The 18,867-nt window shown below is 48.0% G+C and overlaps 1 protein-coding gene across 4 annotated transcripts in view; it reads right to left on the bottom strand.

The window, feature by feature from the left end:
- Positions 1-18,867, bottom strand: part of LOC141257723 (interferon-induced, double-stranded RNA-activated protein kinase-like) — a 153,963-nt gene that overhangs the window by 37,894 nt on the left and 97,202 nt on the right. For 2 of the 4 annotated variants that reach the window (XM_073672617.1, XM_073672619.1), the window contains 2 exons: positions 13,368-13,434; positions 11,949-12,004 (listed from right to left, as the gene is read on the bottom strand). In XM_073672617.1, the coding sequence (XP_073528718.1) occupies positions 11,949-12,004; positions 13,368-13,434 (123 nt within the window). The remainder of the gene's footprint in view (positions 1-11,948; positions 12,005-13,367; positions 13,435-18,867) is intronic. The other 2 variants (XM_073672618.1, XM_073672620.1) reach the window with 1 other exon arrangement.

The following is an 18,867-nucleotide window of genomic DNA, read 5'->3' as shown; positions in this document are numbered from 1 at the left end:
TGTCTCCTGCCTGGCGGTGTCAGCTCCCGTGTCTGAACTGTGTCCTGTATGTCTCCTGCTTTACGGTATTAGTTCCCGTGTCTGAACTAAGTCCTGTATGTCTCCTGCCTGGCGGTGTCAGCTCCCGTGTCTGAACTGTGTCCTGTATGTCTCCTGCTTTACGGTATTAGTTCCCGTGTCTGAACTAAGTCCTGTATGTCTCCTGCCTTGCGGTGTCAGCTCCCGTGTCTGAACTGTGTCCTGTATGTCTCCTGCTTTACGGTATTAGTTCCCGTGTCTGAACTAAGTCCTGTATGTCTCCTGCTTTGCGGTATTAGTTCCCGTGTCTGAACTAAGTCCTTTCTGTGTATCTTGTCTGTCCTGTCTGAACACGCTCCTTGCCTGTTCGTCCCGCCCCTCTGGGGGCAGTATTCCCAGACCCGCTCCTGTATCCCGCTGCAGTGTCGGTCTCCTCCGTACACTCAGTTCCAGTCTGAACTCTCTCCTATCCTTTACCTGTTTTGCCTCTATGCCCGTTCCCTTCCTTTTCCTGCAGAGTCTGAACTCGTACCTATCTCCTGCCTGTTGTCTCTGTACTCCCGTTTGTGAGTTTGTGGTCCACTCGCTACTTCACTGCAAGTACCCTGTGGGTGTCTGGCTCTGCTTTTCCCTTCCTGTCTGTTCAGTGTGAACAGAGCCCTGTCCTCCCTGCTCAGTCTTCTGCACTCTAGTTGTGCTTGCCTGTACCCCTATCCTGCCTGTATTGTTCCTGAGTCCCAGTGTGTACTGGGCCCTATCCTGCCTGTATTGTTCCTGAGTCCCGGTGTGTACTGGGCTCTATCCCGCCTGTGTTCCTACCTGCTAGTGCCTCCCCGTCTGCACTCTAGCTGTGCTTGCCTTTACCCGCCTGCCTGCATACCCGCCTGCCTGCATACCCGCCTGCCTGCATACCCGCCTGCCTGCATACCCGCCTGCCTGCATACCAGTCTGTTCCTGTATTTCCCTGTGTGGGTCAACAGCCGTGTCCGGGGTCTGTCCTGGAGTAGCACCTGGTCCCTCTGCTCGGTTCCTCCTTGGTGCACTGGCGTCGTATGCCGTCGTGCCACCTTGGTCGGATCGGGTAGATACTTAGTTACGCCCCTCCAGGCATACACTCTCCGGCACGGTCCAGTGGAATCACTATCAATCACATGCACACGCCGCTCTAGCCCGGGCGTGTGCATAACAGCATAACAGCATGCTCAGGCCATGGTTCCCGTTGAGCCCCACGGCCTTCGCTCTCTGAGAAGTTTCCAGCGAAGACTTGCATTAAAATAAATAAATAAATTTTTTTCCCTTAGCTGAGTTCCAGGCGAATTACGCACCGTCCAGATGGATCTATCAGCTCTCGTTCCTGCGGATCCGCCACGTTACTATGGGGATCCAAGACAGTGTCGTGCATTTGTGGAGCAATGCATGCTACACTTTAAGGCCTACCCTCTTTATTTTCCTTCCGATTGGGCTAAAGTGGCCTTTATTATGTCTTACCTGGCGGGGGATGCCTTGGAATGGATCAACCCCCTATATGAGACACAGGATCCGATCCTCCGGGACCTAATGGCCTTCCTGGTGGCCTTTCTAATGGTCTTCGATGATCCTAACCCGGAGGCTCCTGCTGAAGCTTCACTTCCCAATATCCCGGAGCAGCCCCAATGGGTAATGTGTGTGGGTAGCGTAATAGTTCTCCAGCCCAATGAGACTACTGCCCACCCAGAATCCTCACAGGGTGACTACGCTTTCCGGAATACTTCTTCCAACCTCAAGAGGCAGTCCAGACGTGCTAGACTTAGAGGCAAGCAGTCACGCCTGGGTCTGTCCTCCCTGAGACCTCCTGAACCCTTCGGGGTGCTACCTGGTAACGAAAGGACAGAGACTCTCCTATACTCTGTACCTGATACCTCGCTCGCTTCGTCCAGTGAGTCCAACCTGGTGTACTCCGAAGCAGAGGTTACTCCCGAGTCTCTACACCCCTCCGACCAGGCGGAGGACCTCCAGTTGTGTTTAGAACCCTTCGGGGTGCCACCTGGTGGTGAATGGACAGAGACTTTCCTATACTCGGTACCCGATACCTCGCCTGCTTCCTCCAGTGAGTCCGACCTAGTGTTCTCCGAAGCAGAAGTTACTCCCGAGTCTCTACACCCCTCCGACCAGGCGGAGGACCTCCAGTTGTGTTTAGAACCCTTCGGGGTGCCACCTGGTGGTGAATGGACAGAGACTTTCCTATACTCGGTACCCGATACCTCGCCTGCTTCCTCCAGTGAGTCCGACCTAGTGTTCTCCGAAGCAGAAGTTACTCCCGAGTCTCTACACCCCTCCGACCAGGCGGAGGACCTCCAGTTGTGTTTAGAACCCTTCGGGGTGCCACCTGGTGGTGAATGGACAGAGACTTTCCTATTTCCTGTACCTGATACCTCGCCTGCTTCCTCCAGTGAGTCCGACCTAGTGTTCTCCGAAGCAGAAGTTACTCCCGAGTCTCTACACCCCTCCGACCAGGCGGAGGACCTCCAGTTGTGTTTAGAACCCTTCGGGGTGCCACCTGGTGGTGAATGGACAGAGACTTTCCTATTTCCTGTACCTGATACCTCGCCTGCTTCCTCCAGTGAGTCCGACCTTGTGTACTCTGAAGCAGATGTTTTCTCTGAGCCTCAGTACTCTTCTGACCCGGCGGAGGACCTCCAGTTGTTTCCTGAATCCTCCGGGGTACCACCAGATAACAAAGAGACAGTGACTTTTCCTCATTATGTACCTGATAACCCGTCTATTTCTTCCTGTGAGCTTGACAAGATGTACCTCGAAGCAGAGATTACCCTTAAGTCTCTGTCCCCCTCCAACCCAGTGAACGACTGGTCCTCGAATTCCCTGCGGAAGATTCTGGCAGGCCTGAAGAAGAGGGGGCGTAAGGGGGGAGGTACTGTAACATACCTGGCGGCGTCCTTGCATAGTGGTCCATCTCCCACTGTGCAGGAGCGCGCACTTGATCTCCTGTCCAGAATGTCTCTCTGGCTTCCCTCCATGCTGTCTTGTTTGTGTCTGTGTCTGTTTCTGCTGCTTAAGGGCGGCGCCCGATCACTTCCTGCCTTTTGTACCTGCTGTGGGTCACACCCCTTGTGCGTCCTCAGCCTATCGCTGTCTGTCTCTTGGTATATAGCTCAGCAGCTCCCTTCTATCCCTGCCTGAGCATATGTGTTTCTTTCAGTGTGTGCTTGCACTCTGAAGGTGCCAGGTCCCGTCTTTGTTTCCCTGTCCGCCTTTCCTGGAGGCTTGTTTCCAGGCCTGTCTGAACTAAGTCCTGTATGTTTCCTGCCTTGCGGTGTCAGCTCCCGTGTCTGAACTGTGTCCTGTATGTCTCCTGCTTTACGGTATTAGTTCCCGTGTCTGAACTAAGTCCTGTATGTCTCCTGCCTGGCGGTGTCAGCTCCCGTGTCTGAACTGTGTCCTGTATGTCTCCTGCTTTACGGTATTAGTTCCCGTGTCTGAACTAAGTCCTGTATGTCTCCTGCCTGGCGGTGTCAGCTCCCGTGTCTGAACTGTGTCCTGTATGTCTCCTGCTTTACGGTATTAGTTCCCGTGTCTGAACTAAGTCCTGTATGTCTCCTGCCTTGCGGTGTCAGCTCCCGTGTCTGAACTGTGTCCTGTATGTCTCCTGCTTTACGGTATTAGTTCCCGTGTCTGAACTAAGTCCTGTATGTCTCCTGCTTTGCGGTATTAGTTCCCGTGTCTGAACTAAGTCCTTTCTGTGTATCTTGTCTGTCCTGTCTGAACACGCTCCTTGCCTGTTCGTCCCGCCCCTCTGGGGGCAGTATTCCCAGACCCGCTCCTGTATCCCGCTGCAGTGTCGGTCTCCTCCGTACACTCAGTTCCAGTCTGAACTCTCTCCTATCCTTTACCTGTTTTGCCTCTATGCCCGTTCCCTTCCTTTTCCTGCAGAGTCTGAACTCGTACCTATCTCCTGCCTGTTGTCTCTGTACTCCCGTTTGTGAGTTTGTGGTCCACTCGCTACTTCACTGCAAGTACCCTGTGGGTGTCTGGCTCTGCTTTTCCCTTCCTGTCTGTTCAGTGTGAACAGAGCCCTGTCCTCCCTGCTCAGTCTTCTGCACTCTAGTTGTGCTTGCCTGTACCCCTATCCTGCCTGTATTGTTCCTGAGTCCCAGTGTGTACTGGGCCCTATCCTGCCTGTATTGTTCCTGAGTCCCGGTGTGTACTGGGCTCTATCCCGCCTGTGTTCCTACCTGCTAGTGCCTCCCCGTCTGCACTCTAGCTGTGCTTGCCTTTACCCGCCTGCCTGCATACCCGCCTGCCTGCATACCCGCCTGCCTGCATACCCGCCTGCCTGCATACCCGCCTGCCTGCATACCAGTCTGTTCCTGTATTTCCCTGTGTGGGTCAACAGCCGTGTCCGGGGTCTGTCCTGGAGTAGCACCTGGTCCCTCTGCTCGGTTCCTCCTTGGTGCACTGGCGTCGTATGCCGTCGTGCCACCTTGGTCGGATCGGGTAGATACTTAGTTACGCCCCTCCAGGCATACACTCTCCGGCACGGTCCAGTGGAATCACTATCAATCACATGCACACGCCGCTCTAGCCCGGGCGTGTGCATAACAGCATAACACAGACCATCGCATGCGACTATCCTCCGATAACGTTGACCGGCTTACTTTTCTCAAAATGAACAAGGGCTGGATCTCTCATGAATTTGCCAGTCCTCTTCCAGAATAAATAATTGGTTGGCAACAGTATGCAGGTCTCCTGTTGTGTTCATGTTTCTACCACCTGAACTGTAATCCCTGAGCTCCAACACCGCCAGTCGACGCTCAGAAGTGACGTCTGCACAGTCAACACTTGCTGCCGTGTTATTGGGGTTCAGTAACGTCAGCTGTTCCCCTGCTGTGCGGACGGCAATTTCTCCTGCTCTGTCCACGTTCACACTACTACAGATTTTAAAGTTGCTCCAATTACACCTCTGGCTCCTCTGTTTTCAGTATTATCCCTGAGCTCCAACACCGCCAGTTGGCGCTCGGAAGTGCTGTCTGCACAGTCAACACTTGCTGTCGTGTTATTGGGGCTCAGTAAAGTCAGCTGTTCCCCTGCTGTGCGGATGGCAATTTCTCCGGCTCTGTCCACATTCACACTACTACAGATTTTAAAGTTGCTCCAATTACACCTCTGGCTCCTCTGTTTTCAGTATTATCCCTGAGCTCCAACACCGCCAGTTGGCGCTCGGAAGTGCTGTCTGCACAGTCAACACTTGCTGCCGTGTTATTGGGGTTCAGTAACGTCAGCTGTTCCCCTGCTGTGCGGACGGCAATTTCTCCTGCTCTGTCCACATTCACACTACTACAGATTTTAAAGTTGCTCCAATTACACCTCTGGCTCCTCTGTTTTCAGTATTATCCCTGAGCTCCAACACCGCCAGTTGGTGCTCGGAAGTACTGTCTGCACAGTCAACACTTGCTGCCGTGTTATTGGGGTTCAGTAACGTCAGCTGTTCCCCTGCTGTGCGGACGGCAATTTCTCCTTCTCTGTCCACATTCACACTACTACAGATTTTAAAGTTGCTCCAATTACACCTCTGGCTCCTCTGTTTTCAGTATTATCCCTGAGCTCCAACACCGCCAGTTGGCGCTCGGAAGTGACGTCTGCACAGTCAACACTTGCTGACGCGTTATTGGGGTTCAGTAACGTCAGCTGTTCCACTGCTGTGCGGACGGCAATTTCTCCTGCTCTGTCCACATTCTCACTACTACAGATTTTAAAGTTGCTCCAATTACACCTCTGGCTTCTCTGTTTTCAGTATTATCCCTGAGCTCCAACACCACCAGTTGGCGCTCAGAAGTGACGTCTGCACAGTCAACACTTGCTGCCATGTTATTGGGGTTCAGTAACGTCAGCTGATCCCCAGCTGTGTGTCCGGCAAATTCTCCTGCTTTGTCCACATCCACTGTACTACTGATTTAAAACTTGCTCCAATTACACCTCTGGCTCCTCTGTTTTTAGTATTTACCCTGGGCTCCAATACCGCTAGTTGCTGCTCAGAAGTGCCGTCTGCACAGTCAACGCTTGCTCCAGTGTTATTGGGGTTCAGTAACGTCAGCTGATCCCCAGCTGTGTGTCCGGCAAATTCTCCTGCTTTGTCCACATCCACTGTACTACTGATTTAAAACTTGCTCCAATTACACCTCTGGCTCCTCTGTTTTTAGTATTTACCCTGGGCTCCAATACCGCTAGTTGCTGCTCAGAAGTGCCGTCTGCACAGTCAACGCTTGCTCCAGTGTTATTGGGGTTCAGTAACGTCAGCTGATCCCCAGCTATGTGTCCGGCAAATTCTCCTGCTTTGTCCACATCCACTTTACTACTGATTTAAAACTTGCTCCAATTACATCTCTGGCTCCTCTGTTTTTAGTATTTACCCTGGGCTCCAATACCGCTAGTTGCTGCTCAGAAGTGCCGTATGCACAGTCAACGCTTGCTCCAGTGTTATTGGGGTTCAGTAACGTCAGCTGATCCCCAGCTGTGTGTCCGGCAAATTCTCCTGCTTTGTCCACATCCACTGTACTACTGATTTAAAACTTGCTCCAATTACACCTCTGGCTCCTCTGTTTTTAGTATTTACCCTGGGCTCCAATACCGCTAGTTGCTGCTCAGAAGTGCCGTCTGCACAGTCAACGCTTGCTCCAGTGTTATTGGGGTTCAGTAACGTCAGCTGATCCCCAGCTGTGTGTCCGGCAAATTCTCCTGCTTTGTCCACATCCACTGTACTACTGATTTAAAACTTGCTCCAATTACACCTCTGGCTCCTCTGTTTTTAGTATTTACCCTGGGCTCCAATACTGCTAGTTGCTGCTCAGAAGTGCCGTCTGCACAGTCAACGCTTGCTCCAGTGTTTTTGGGGTTCAGTAACGTCAGCTGATCCCCAGCTGTGTGTCCGGCAAATTCTCCTGCTTTGTCCACATCCACTGTACTACTGATTTAAAACTTGCTCCAATTACACCTCTGGCTCCTCTGTTTTTAGTATTTACCCTGGGCTCCAATACCGCTAGTTGCTGCTCAGAAGTGCCGTCTGCACAGTCAACGCTTGCTCCAGTGTTATTGGGGTTCAGTAACGTCAGCTGATCCCCAGCTGTGTGTCCGGCAAATTCTCCTGCTTTGTCCACATCCACTGTACTACTGATTTAAAACTTGCTCCAATTACACCTCTCACTCCTCTGTTTTTAGTATTTACCCTGGGCTCCAATACCGCTAGTTGCTGCTCAGAAGTGCCGTCTGCACAGTCAACGCTTGCTCCAGTGTTTTTGGGGTTCAGTAACGTCAGCTGATCCCCAGCTGTGTGTCCGGCAAATTCTCCTGCTCTGTCCACATTCACACTACTACAGATTTTAAAGCTGCTCCAATTACGCCTCTGGCTCCACTCTGTTTTTAGTATTTACCCTGGGTTCCAGCACCGCCAGCTGTTTCCCAGCAGTGTCTTTGGCATGGGTACTCCCTCCTGCCCAGCCTGGTTCCAGCACGTCAGCTGTTTCCGGGTAGTGTCAATGTCACTTTGCCTCCAATGTCTTGTCCTGTCGTGTTGCAGTCGGGTTAGCCGACTCTATGGTGCCTGCAGTTTAGGTGACTCCTATGTGGGCTGCGGGATCTGGCAATGAAGGCTGGTTCCATAGTGCCAATAAGACAAGCACCCCCTGTAGGACTGTGGGTTTCGGTAACTGCGGCCGGCTCGCGGCCTTGCAACTTTTTTTTACATGGGTACCTTCTGCTACCCATCCGGGTTCCAGTACCATCAGCTGGTTCTCGGCAATGCCTTTGGCTTAGGTGCCTCCTTCTCGGTATCCAAGTTCCACCAACGTCTGCTGGTCCTTGGTAGTGCTTTCTGGCACAGGTACCTCCTGCTTAGTAACCGAGATCCAGTACCGTCAGCTGGTCCTCGGTAGTTCCATTGGCTCTTGTACCTTTTGCTACCCATCCGGGTTCCAGTACCGTCAGCTGGTCCTCAGTTGTTCCATTTGCTCTTGTACCTTCTACTACCCATCCGGGTTCCAGTACCGTCAGCTGGTTCTCGGCAGTGTCTTTGGCACGGGTACTCCCTCCTGCCCAGCCTGGTTCCAGCACGCCAGCTGTTTCCGGGTAGTGTCAACGTCACTTTGCCTCCAATGCGTTGTCCTGTCGTGTTGCGGTCGGGTTAGCCGACTCTATGGTGCCTGCAGTTTAGGTGACTCCTATATGGGCTGCGGGATCTGGCAATGAAGGCTGGTTCCATAGTGCCAATAAGACAAGCACCCCCTGTAGGACTGTGGGTTTTGGTAACTGCGGCCGGCTCGCGGCCTTGCAACTTTTTTTTACATGGGTACCTTCTGCTACCCATCCGGGTTCCAGTACCGTCAGCTGGTTCTCGGCAGTGCCTTTGGCTTAGGTGCCTCCTTCTCGGTATCCAAGTTCCACCAACGTCTGCTGGTCCTTGGTAGTGCTTTCTGGCACAGGTACCTCCTGCTTAGTAACCGAGTTCCAGTACCGTCAGCTGGTCCTCGGTAGTTCCTTTGGCTCTTGTACCTTCTGCTACCCATCCGGGTTCCAGTACCGTCAGCTGGTCCTCGGTAGTTCCATTTGCTCTTGTACCTTCTACTACCCATCCGAGTTCCAGTACCGTCAGCTGGTTCTCGGCAGTGTCTTTGGCACGGGTACTCCCTCCTGCCCAGCCTGGTTCCAGCACGCCAGCTGTTTCCGGGTAGTGTCAACGTCACTTTGACTCCAATGCGTTGTCCTGTCGTGTTGCAGTCGGGTTAGCCGACTCTATGGTGCCTGCAGTTTAGGTGACTCCTATGTGGGCTGCGGGATCTGGCAATGAAGGCTGGTTCCATAGTGCCAATAAGACAAGCACCCCCTGTAGGACTGTGGGTTTTGGTAACTGCGGCTGGCTCGCGGCCTTGCAACTTTTTTTTACATGGGTACCTTCTGCAACCCATCTGGGTTCCAGTACCGTCAGCTGGTTCTCGGCAGTGCCTTTGGCTTAGGTGCCTCCTTCTCGGTATCCAAGTTCCACCAACGTCTGCTGGTCCTTGGTAGTGCTTTCTGGCACAGGTACCTCCTGCTTAGTAACCGAATTCCAGTACCGTCAGCTGGTCTTCGGTAGTTCCATTGGCTCTTGTACCTTCTGCTACCCATCCGGGTTCCAGTACCATCAGCTGGTTCTCGGCAGTTCCTCAGCCTTCTTGTACCTTCTGCTACATTTCCAAGTTCAAGCTTTTTGAAATGGTTCTTGGTAATCACTCTGGATCTCCCTGACGAGGACCCTGAAGACGAGGACCCTGAAGACCAACCCGAAGAAGACGAGGACCCCGAAGACGAGGACCCTGAAGACGAGGACCCTGAAGATGATCCCGAAGAAAACGAGGACCCCGAAGACGACGACCCGGAACACGAGGACCCTGAAGACCACCCCGAAGAAGACGAGGACCCCGAAGACGACGACCCTGAAGACGACGACCCTGAAGACCACCCCGAAGAAGACCAAGAAGATGACCCTGAAGAAGTTGACCAAGAGGACAAAGAGGAAGAAGACAACCACCAAGATACAGAAGAACAAGAGACAGAAAACCAAGAAGCAGAAGTACAAGAAGCTGCAGAACAAAAAGCGGAAGAACATTAAGCATAAGACTAAAAATCAGAGCAAAAGATAATATCTAAATTATAAGCAGAAGATGACTAAGCAGTGTATGGGGGTGAGTCCGTTCCTCCTCGTGGTGCCCCTGGAAAAGACCTGCTGCTTCAGGCCAAACTGAACGCGGACAAATCCTGTTGTAAATCTTTTGTGACGGGCAGAACGAAAGGTGTAATGTTCAAACTTTTATAGATAACAACTACAGGAATGCCTGTCACAAATAAGAATATGATGAAGAAGAAGAATATGAAGAAGATGAAGAAGTAGAATATGAAGAAGAATAATAGTTGAATAAGAAGAATATGAAGAATGTAAAAAAAAAGAATAATACGAAGAAGAAGATGAAGAAGGTGAAGAAGAAGTTGATGAAAAAGATGCTGATGCTGAGGATGATGAAGGAGAAAGTGTGGGTGAAGTAAAAAAGAAGGTGAAGAGCATGAAAGTAGTGAAACCTAAATATCTGACAAAATATAAAAATACTTAACATAGTCAATATTTCCGTAACTCAGAACGTCTTAAAAAAAATATTAATTCCTGCTATTCCATTTCATTGGGCTAAACCTCTATGCCTTTATTGTCTCCCCCACCTCTCCCAATACATTCTACATTATTCTTAGTTGTTTTCCTTCATGTAGAATTAACCTACAAGAAAAGAAAGGGTTTATTTTCATTCCGATATTTCTGTCCCATTGACTTGCATTGGTTTCCGGTATCGGAATCGGCGATATTCCATACTTTTTGGGTATCGGTCCGATCCAATCCGATCCGATATTTCCCGATATCGGAAGGTATCGCTCAACACTAGTCGTACGTCATCCACATAGTGTCCCCCAATCAGGCTCCATGGAACGTGCCATATAGCCACACTCCCCACAGACATACATAGTCTCATACAGAAGTAACAACTGTGCTGTGATGCTGGAGAATGCCTTTCAGGATATCCAGAGGTGAGAGCAAAGTGAACATAGATGATTGGCGATCTTGTGCCAGAAGTTTGTCTCCAATTTCTGCCACAAAGTAAGACAATTGATATAAAGTTATAAACTTAGACTAATCAGTCTAAAGATGCACCATCTTTATCAAAACAGCATGAATCATTATGAAAAATCTGCTTAGCACTGTCTATGCCCCATTGATGCATATTTAAGGGAATTTTTCACTGCTAGACAACCCCAGTTTAATCAATTTAGGACATCAATTAAAATAAGAGCAATAGATACTCCCCTCCTGCAGCGGCGCCGATCCTGCAATGTCAGCGGTGCTGCCCCCAGAGGGTAACGTAACATTGTTGTGTCATTGTTGTTTGTGGGCGCAAAAGGGGGCATAATTATTGTATGGGGAACAAAGGGGGCATAATAATTGTATGGGGCACAAAGAGCGGCATACTTATTGTATGAGGCACAAAGGAGGACATAATTGGTGTATGGAGGCACAAAGAAAAGCATTGCAAAGAGAACACGTGGGCGCTTATGAATGCGGGCACCAAAGGGGCATTTTAACTGTGTGAAGGTAGAAGAGTTGAACTGTTAGTTTTGGGAAGCACAAAATTAATGTATGGCAATGTGGGGTGGAATCATTACTGTGCAGGGTACTATAGATGTGGGAAAAAGTGATGAGCGTAGAATTTTTGTGTATTAAGTTCTGCAGAAAAAAAATGTGGATGGAAAAAGTTGCAATAGTGGTCTGGGCTGGATGTAGAAGTACAGTGGACATGAAGGACTGAAAAAAAGAGACCAGCTCACCCACACTCCTAGGCATCCGGAGGCACAGAACACAAGGGACCACTTGCAATAGTTAAAGGAGAAAAGGCGTTCCAACTTTACCAAAGTTTTGATAAAGAACGCAGCTCTGCATTTGAAATGCGTTGCTATCCTATATGGAATCCATTTTTAATCAATAAATAGTTTTGCACTTCATGGAAGCTGGAATGCCTTTTCTCATTTAACGACATGAAGGACTGCGATCAGAAAGAATTGGTGAATCATTTGATTTATCTGGTGTTGGAACAGTGGTTTTTGTTAATGATCAGTATGGTGGTTATATTTGGTGGCCATGTGATGGTAATATATGATCATGGTAAGAAGGTCATATTTGTTTTCTTGAGGAAGGGGGAACATGTCTTTATAGACCTTAGCAGGGCCACAGAGGCCCACGCATCCAAGCAACAAGCTGGGGTTTGTAGGGGGAACCCAGGTCCAAAAGTTGTCCTAGGGCCCAATGGACTATAGTTTCATCTCTGCATATATCCTTCATTATATTACATATAAACCAATAAGAATGATACCTTTGTGTTCTGTTTTGATGACCATTTATTGCACTTGAAGGTTGAAGAGATCCTTCCTGTGTATAAACAGATAACTTAAATTAGGGTTGCAGTTAATTTCTTAATAACCATACATACAGGTATGTAAAAGTATGTTTACATGTACATGATTCTGCACATTTTCCTACTATGGTTTACAAAAGCTTCAGTTTTACTCAAATTATTTGATGCAGAAATGAATACACTCCACATCAAAAACTACTACGTCTAGTATTTTGTATGACCTCCATGATTTTTAAGGACAGAACCAAGTCTACTAGGCATGGAATAAACAAGTTAATAACATACTGCAACATCTTTTTTCATTCTTCAAGAACAACTTATTTTAGAGCCTGCATGCTGGATGGACAGGGAGGCTCAACTTGTCTTTTCAGAACATATGCCAATTGCTCATTCATAGAGGAAGAGGATTTGAACTCTAGTGCACCTATTGGAAGTAGCAATCCTAAAAGCCCCTTTAACAAGCCTTGCCATATGACTTAGGATAAATTACCAAACCAGAATCTCAATTTGCAATCATATGGCAAGGATCGTTAAAGTGTCAATCTTGACTTTAGTATTGCTATTTAAAATAGGTGGCCCTAGAGTTCAAGTCTTCTTCTTCTTTGAAGAGGCAATTTGCATATTTAATTTCCCAGAGGAGCATTGCATGGCCTATAAGCCTCCTTACCCTGGCATGTCAGGCATGTAAGTCTCCACAAGGAGTTAGCCCTAAGACCCGAGTCAGAGGCCTCTCATACAGCCAAAATAGAACTCTTGCTTTGAACTGAGGAGGGGCAACACCTGGAAACACATGTCTGCAAATTTTGATTCAATACCATAGGTGAATATAAATTTAAAGGGAATCTGTCTGCAGGTTTTTGCTACCTCATCTAAGAGCATAATGAGCATCTGAGCATAATGTAGGAAAAGAGACCCTGACTCCAACGATGTATCACTTAGATTACTGGGTGCAGCAGTTGTGACACCATCAGAATTTTCAGATACAGCATGCAGCAGAGCTCAGAAAGCTAATCCCCACCCACATCACAGCTTTCTGTGTACATTGTCTATTGACAGTAAACTGATAATCAGAGAAGGGGGTGTGGCAGACCAATTGGCACAAGGCAGTGATAATCTCCTGGTGGCAAAATATTTATTTTATGCCTGACAAGTGACACATCCCTGAAATTAATTTCTCAGCCCCATTTCCTGCTGCCCTCAGATTACATAGCAAAAACCTGCTGGCAAGATTCCCTTTACAATGAAATTAATGCAGCTGAAACCCTGCACACCTGCCACTGAAAACTCACCCCGCAAATGCGTTAACAATATTTATCATATATGTATCTATTACTTTATTTTCATCTTTTATTTACCATGCTAAAAAGTTTATCTTACCCCAGAATCTGTAGTTCTTGGTTGGTTTGGTCCATTATTTAAGTTTTGGCTGGAAGGACAAAGAAGGCTGAAAACACAAGTTCATTATGATAGGAAAATCATCATATATTCATCAAAGCTCATCTTCTTGAATGCAATGATACAAGTACACCGACTGCCACTCTTCTGAACAGTCTTTTATGCTTTTAAAGCCAAAGTGTGAAGTTAAAATGCAGCTCTACAAGAAGTTGCCAACGTTCTTCCCGAGACAGTGGGAAATATTGTATATAACCTCACATTGATCAGATACCCATAATAGCACCCATAATTACCACCAACCAGGGTGCCCCAAAGGATAGTGCCTGTCAGGAAGTTTCAATAACCAAAAAAACATTCTATACTTACTATTTTGCTTAAAAAAAAAGTAGGGAGAGGGGCGCAAATATCGCTGTTACCCGGTAACACAATCGTGATGTGATTAAAATCTGCTCACCTTATTGAGTTGTGATGATGCACAACTCATATAAACAGCGTATTGGAGGGACACACCGATCTGCAGGGAATCTTGAAGCACGTAGTATAAGATATGATGGTGTGAGTACAGTCCGCGCTCCTCTGTGTACAGATGATGATACCAATGAATAAGGTTACATCTGGCTTAAAATACAACGCGTTTCATGGACGTCCTATCCACTTCATCAGGTGAAAAGCCTATCACAAAACTATGGCTCTGTCTCTATATATACACCTCAAATGAAAAAAATGGACGTCAAACAGACTTGGCTCCTCCTAGCGGCAGTTACATTTGAAAAAAAGCAAAAAAAACGAGGAGAGGGGGAAAAAGAAAAAAAAATGAGGGGGGAAAAAAAGGAGAGGGGGAAAAAAAAAAGAAAACAGGACTATGTTTATATTGTTGTTATCAAACATCAGAGTTATTACATATTTGTTATCAATATCGAGTGCGATTATTAAGCAACCCCGTATACTATTTCTTTGTTTGTGAGTATACACCTTAATAAAAATTACTCATTCTGACTGGGATTGAACCGGTTGGGATTAGAACCTGTTAACCATTATTCTTTCTCTAGTTAAAGGGTTGTATGGACACAGACCGCTGGGATATCAAACCACATGCCCTGTTGTGTGTGTAAAATGCCTTCTAAGAACCTATATTCTTCTTACAAGATAAAAAATTATTACATACAAGATTGGCAAACCCTTATAAAAATTGTGTGAAATAATTAGATGCATACAACAAAACAATAGTTAAAATGGATTAATAATGAATTTTGGAAAAACCTACTGTCATTTTTTGATAATGAAAATAAAACAGCTAGGGAACATCCTTTGCTCTTTTTCTTATGGTGATTGTAATTGATCAAACTCCTGTTAATCTTTTCATTAAATCATGAGCTCATCTACAAAAAATGTAAACCTATATGCAAAAAATATATATATAAAAAGTGTTGCATCTCTATAAGGTGAACACTTGCTACATGCAATACCGTATACTGCCACTAGATGGTACTCTTTTCAGTTTCCTATTCACCACTATATAGCACAGCGTGGTTCAGAAAATCAATCTGATTTTACGTGAACACTTCCGTGATCTCGTTAAGACCCTGTGGCTTCAGAGTGTTCAATTTATATATCCAGTAAACCTCTTTACGGTTTAAGGATTGGGCTCTGTTAGTGTTCTCGATAGAGACATGCTCAATAGGTGATATCTTTAAACTCCCAAAGTCTTTTCCGTGGTGTGTAAGCATGTGTCTAGATAGACCATGTTTAAGAAAGCCAATGGTCACATTGTGTCTATGAGAATTTAACCTTTTATGCAGGGGCTGAGTGGTCCTGCCAACATATTGTTTCGGGCAACTACACTCACTAACATAAATGACAAAATCAGTTTCACAGACGTAGCTCATCTTTCAGAGCTTCTTCTAGTTCATGAAATATTTTTTTCATTGTTTCAGTTTGCTCTTCATTTAAGCTAGACACGTTCTCTGGGGGAATATCATCCCTAGTGTTGAGCCACCCCCGTAGTGTTCGAGTTCGGTTCGGTTCGTCGAACTGTTCGTCGAACACCTTCGAACACCGTTAAAACCAATGGCAGGCAAACAAAAACACATAGAAACACATAGAAAACACCTTCAAAGGTGTCCAAAAGCTGACAAACTGCTCAGAAGACACAACTAACACATGGAAAAGTGACAAGTACATATAGTCATGCGAAAAGAAAAGAGGTGGAGGAGTAAAAGGAGGGGGAGACACAGATATAGGCATGTCATGCCCTTCTAAAATCCAAAAAGTGAGAAGCCGACACGTTCAGTCCGCTCCTGCCCGTGCCACCTCCGTGTCGCCCGGTTTGTGCCAGAGCCGCGGTGAACCCTGACGGCCAGCCCCCCTCTCCCAATACTGGTGCCTGTCCGCTGGTGGGTCGAGCGAGCCCCCCTGTGGTGGAGGCAGCTCTAAGCTTTTTAATTTAAATTGTCTCTCTAATTTGAATAAATACACTTTAAATCCATTTACAAGGATCTATTGGAGGGCAAGTCTCATGCCAGCAGCCGCGTAATTCCAGCTCCAGTAGCGTCCACTAAAGCTGCTGCAGTTAAAAAGCTTTTATAAGGATCGAGCTCGGCTGTCCACCGCAAGGCATCCTACTGCCAGTCCGAGCCCCTATGCCTTGGGGTGCCTCTTGATGCTCTTCACTGAGTATCCCGTGGTCCCGAAGCATTTCCTTTGAAAAAATGAAGTGTCCAAACTACAGGTGGTGTAGCTTGCTTAACAGCCGGGATAATCCGCTGACTAGCAGACCCTGCTACTAGGCACAAAGTATTTCCTGGGCTAGATGAAGTTAAAAATTTGTAATTAGATACTCTCGTTGGATGCTGAGAAAGCATTCCATAGAGTCTCCTGGCACGCCATATATGATTCTCTTAAAAAGCTTGGGGTAGGGGTCTAGGGGACCCTTTTATAGCCAAAATCACGGCCCTGTATCGCAATACGTCACCTAGGCTGAAGATAAATGGAACTGTAGCACCCTGAGGGCTCGGTTGCTACAGAGGTATTGCACCTCACCCAGAGGTGTGATATCTCACTCTCAGGTAAGGATGTAGTGTGGATCAGGACCCGACACCTGCATGCATTACACCACATTGCCGTGGGGCAGGGCGACCAATATGCCCCTGAGATGGGCACGACAGTCCCTGTCCCTGGCTGGAGTGGGGGGAGGGAACACTGAGGAAGGGGAACCCTGTAGTGCAGGAGCAGGGAGGAAGCAGTTTCTGGGTGCATTGAGAAGGGAGTATAAAAGGTCGGCACCATCTTAGTTCAGTGCAGAGAAGTCTGAGCAGAAGTGGCAGGGAGCAGGGGCTCTGCATGAGCTCTGCTCCGGAGGCGGGCCTAGTAACAGAGGCCCAGGCCTGGAAGAGGGAGAAGGAAGGAAGAGGAGTGGAGAAGGCTCCAGGAACGAGGAATGAAGGGATCCCAGGGGTGCGGACGGGCGAGTCGCCACCGCACGCCCGAATCCACCTGCGTGGAGGGGTCAGGCCAAAGGGGGAGACCGTTCCCCAAAACTAGTGGAGGCAGGAAACGACCCTCAGCTAGAAACAGGAGGCTGTGAGATTTTATGTGGCGCAGTCCCTCGCTACACCCGCTAGGAAGGCACCACATAGGGTCAGGGAAACTGGCGCCAAGTTTACCAAGAGGAGGCCCGAGGCAGCCGGACAGAAGGGTTGGTAAGAAAGGCCAGACAAAGGACACACAAAGGGGGTCCTGTGAAGCACTCCAAAGTTATCTGGGAGTTGTCTGAGCCCCTCACCTGGTGAGCACAGTACGACGTGGGCAGCCGTTACCTGCAGACGTGGTCTAGATAATAAGAACTGTGAGTAAAGGCCCTGGACTGCATCACTGACTCCGTGTCGTTACTGCTGCTGCCCTGCACCATCACCCCCATCCTCCGCATACACTGCCCTGAGGCTATACTCCTCCCGTGGGGAGTTATGCTACGCTCTGCTGCACCCACAACACCAGCCTCAGCGGTCTGCCCTGGAGCGGCGGTTCACTCTGACCGCAATCCACGGGTGGCGTAGTCGGACATTTAAACATCAAAACCACATAAATAGTTCCGCCACTGGTTTGACCGCCCTGAGCCACGGAACCGGGTTGCCGCCACGGAGACTACAACCACCAGCATCCACCAAAAAGGGTCCGGCTCCGGGTGTCCCAAGGCCCAGGGGGCGCGTCAGAACATTTTCATCACCTTTCACAATCACCAATGGGACAAGGCAGGGATGTTCTCTGTCCCCTCTCTTATACATCCTAGTGACGGAGCACCTGCTCTCATCAATTCGCCATAACCCCAATATTAGGTGGATTGAGGTGGGAGGCACCGAGTACAAGTGCTCTCTATTTGCTGATGATGTCCTAGTATATATCACTCAATCACATATATCCATCCATGCTGTTATGGCTGAAATAGATCACTTTGTTACATGGTCAAATTTTAAAATCAATGCAGCGAAGTCTGAGGCCCTCGATGTCTCCCTCCCCAAATCCATATAGGATTCCATCCAGTCCAACTTTCCCTTTGCCTGGCCCTCACAGGGTATCAAATACTTAGGAATTCCTATTCATAGAGACCTCTCCCATCTATGTTATCTTAATTTTGGGCCCTTTATTGAACAACTCCATACAGACCACGGTTGGCAAGTTAGAACTGTAAGATTCACTACGTGAACCACTGGTGTTTTGTGGAAAAGCACATGTGCACTGTGTTCCAAATTATTATGCAAAAAGTGTTTAGGAGTGATAAGGGAAGAATTTGTTTGTTTGTCAGTTAAACTCATTGATGGTGATGTGTGTCAGGGCTCTTTATATCACTGTAAGCAATTGCAGACACCTGTGCTAATTAGTTTGGCAGGTGTGTCCAATGAAAGGCAAGACTACTTAAGAAGGCTGTCTCACATTATTAAGCAGCCTACATTTTCTGCCAAAATGGGAAAGAAAAAGGATGTGTCGGCTGCTGAGAAGCAACAAATTGTGGAGTGTTTAGGTCAAGGCATGACTACAATCAACATTGTGCGATGATCAGGATGAAGTGTCTTGGCAATCAAGAAGTATGTAGCTGATTCACAGTACACACGTGTGCGTGCTGATAAGGGCAAATTGAGGACTCTTTCCTACAGGCAATTACGTCAGGTTGAAAGAGCAGCGGCAAAAAAGCCTTGTCATAGCAGCAGACAAGTTTTTGAAGCTGCTTGTGCCTCCAACGTCCCCCGAACAACAAGATGCAGGGTCCTTCAGAGGTTTGCAGCTGTGCATACGCCATCCTGTCGACCTCCTCTATCCACTTCACACAAGCAGAAACGGCTCCAGTGGGCCAAACATTACATGAAGACTGATTTCAAAACTGTTTTGTTCACGGATGAGTGCCGTGCAGCGCTCGATGGTCCAGATGGATGGAGTGGAGGATGGCTGGTTGATGGACACCCCACGCAAACACGGCTACAGCGCCAACAAA

Source organism: Phyllobates terribilis, unplaced genomic scaffold (genome assembly GCF_046119375.1).
Source record: "Phyllobates terribilis strain yellow unplaced genomic scaffold, ASM4611937v1 Scaffold_3__8_contigs__length_932513732, whole genome shotgun sequence".
Lineage (NCBI taxonomy): Eukaryota > Metazoa > Chordata > Amphibia > Anura > Dendrobatidae > Phyllobates > Phyllobates terribilis.
Note: the sequence above shows the minus strand (reverse complement) of the source record. Positions and strands in the feature narration are given on the sequence as shown.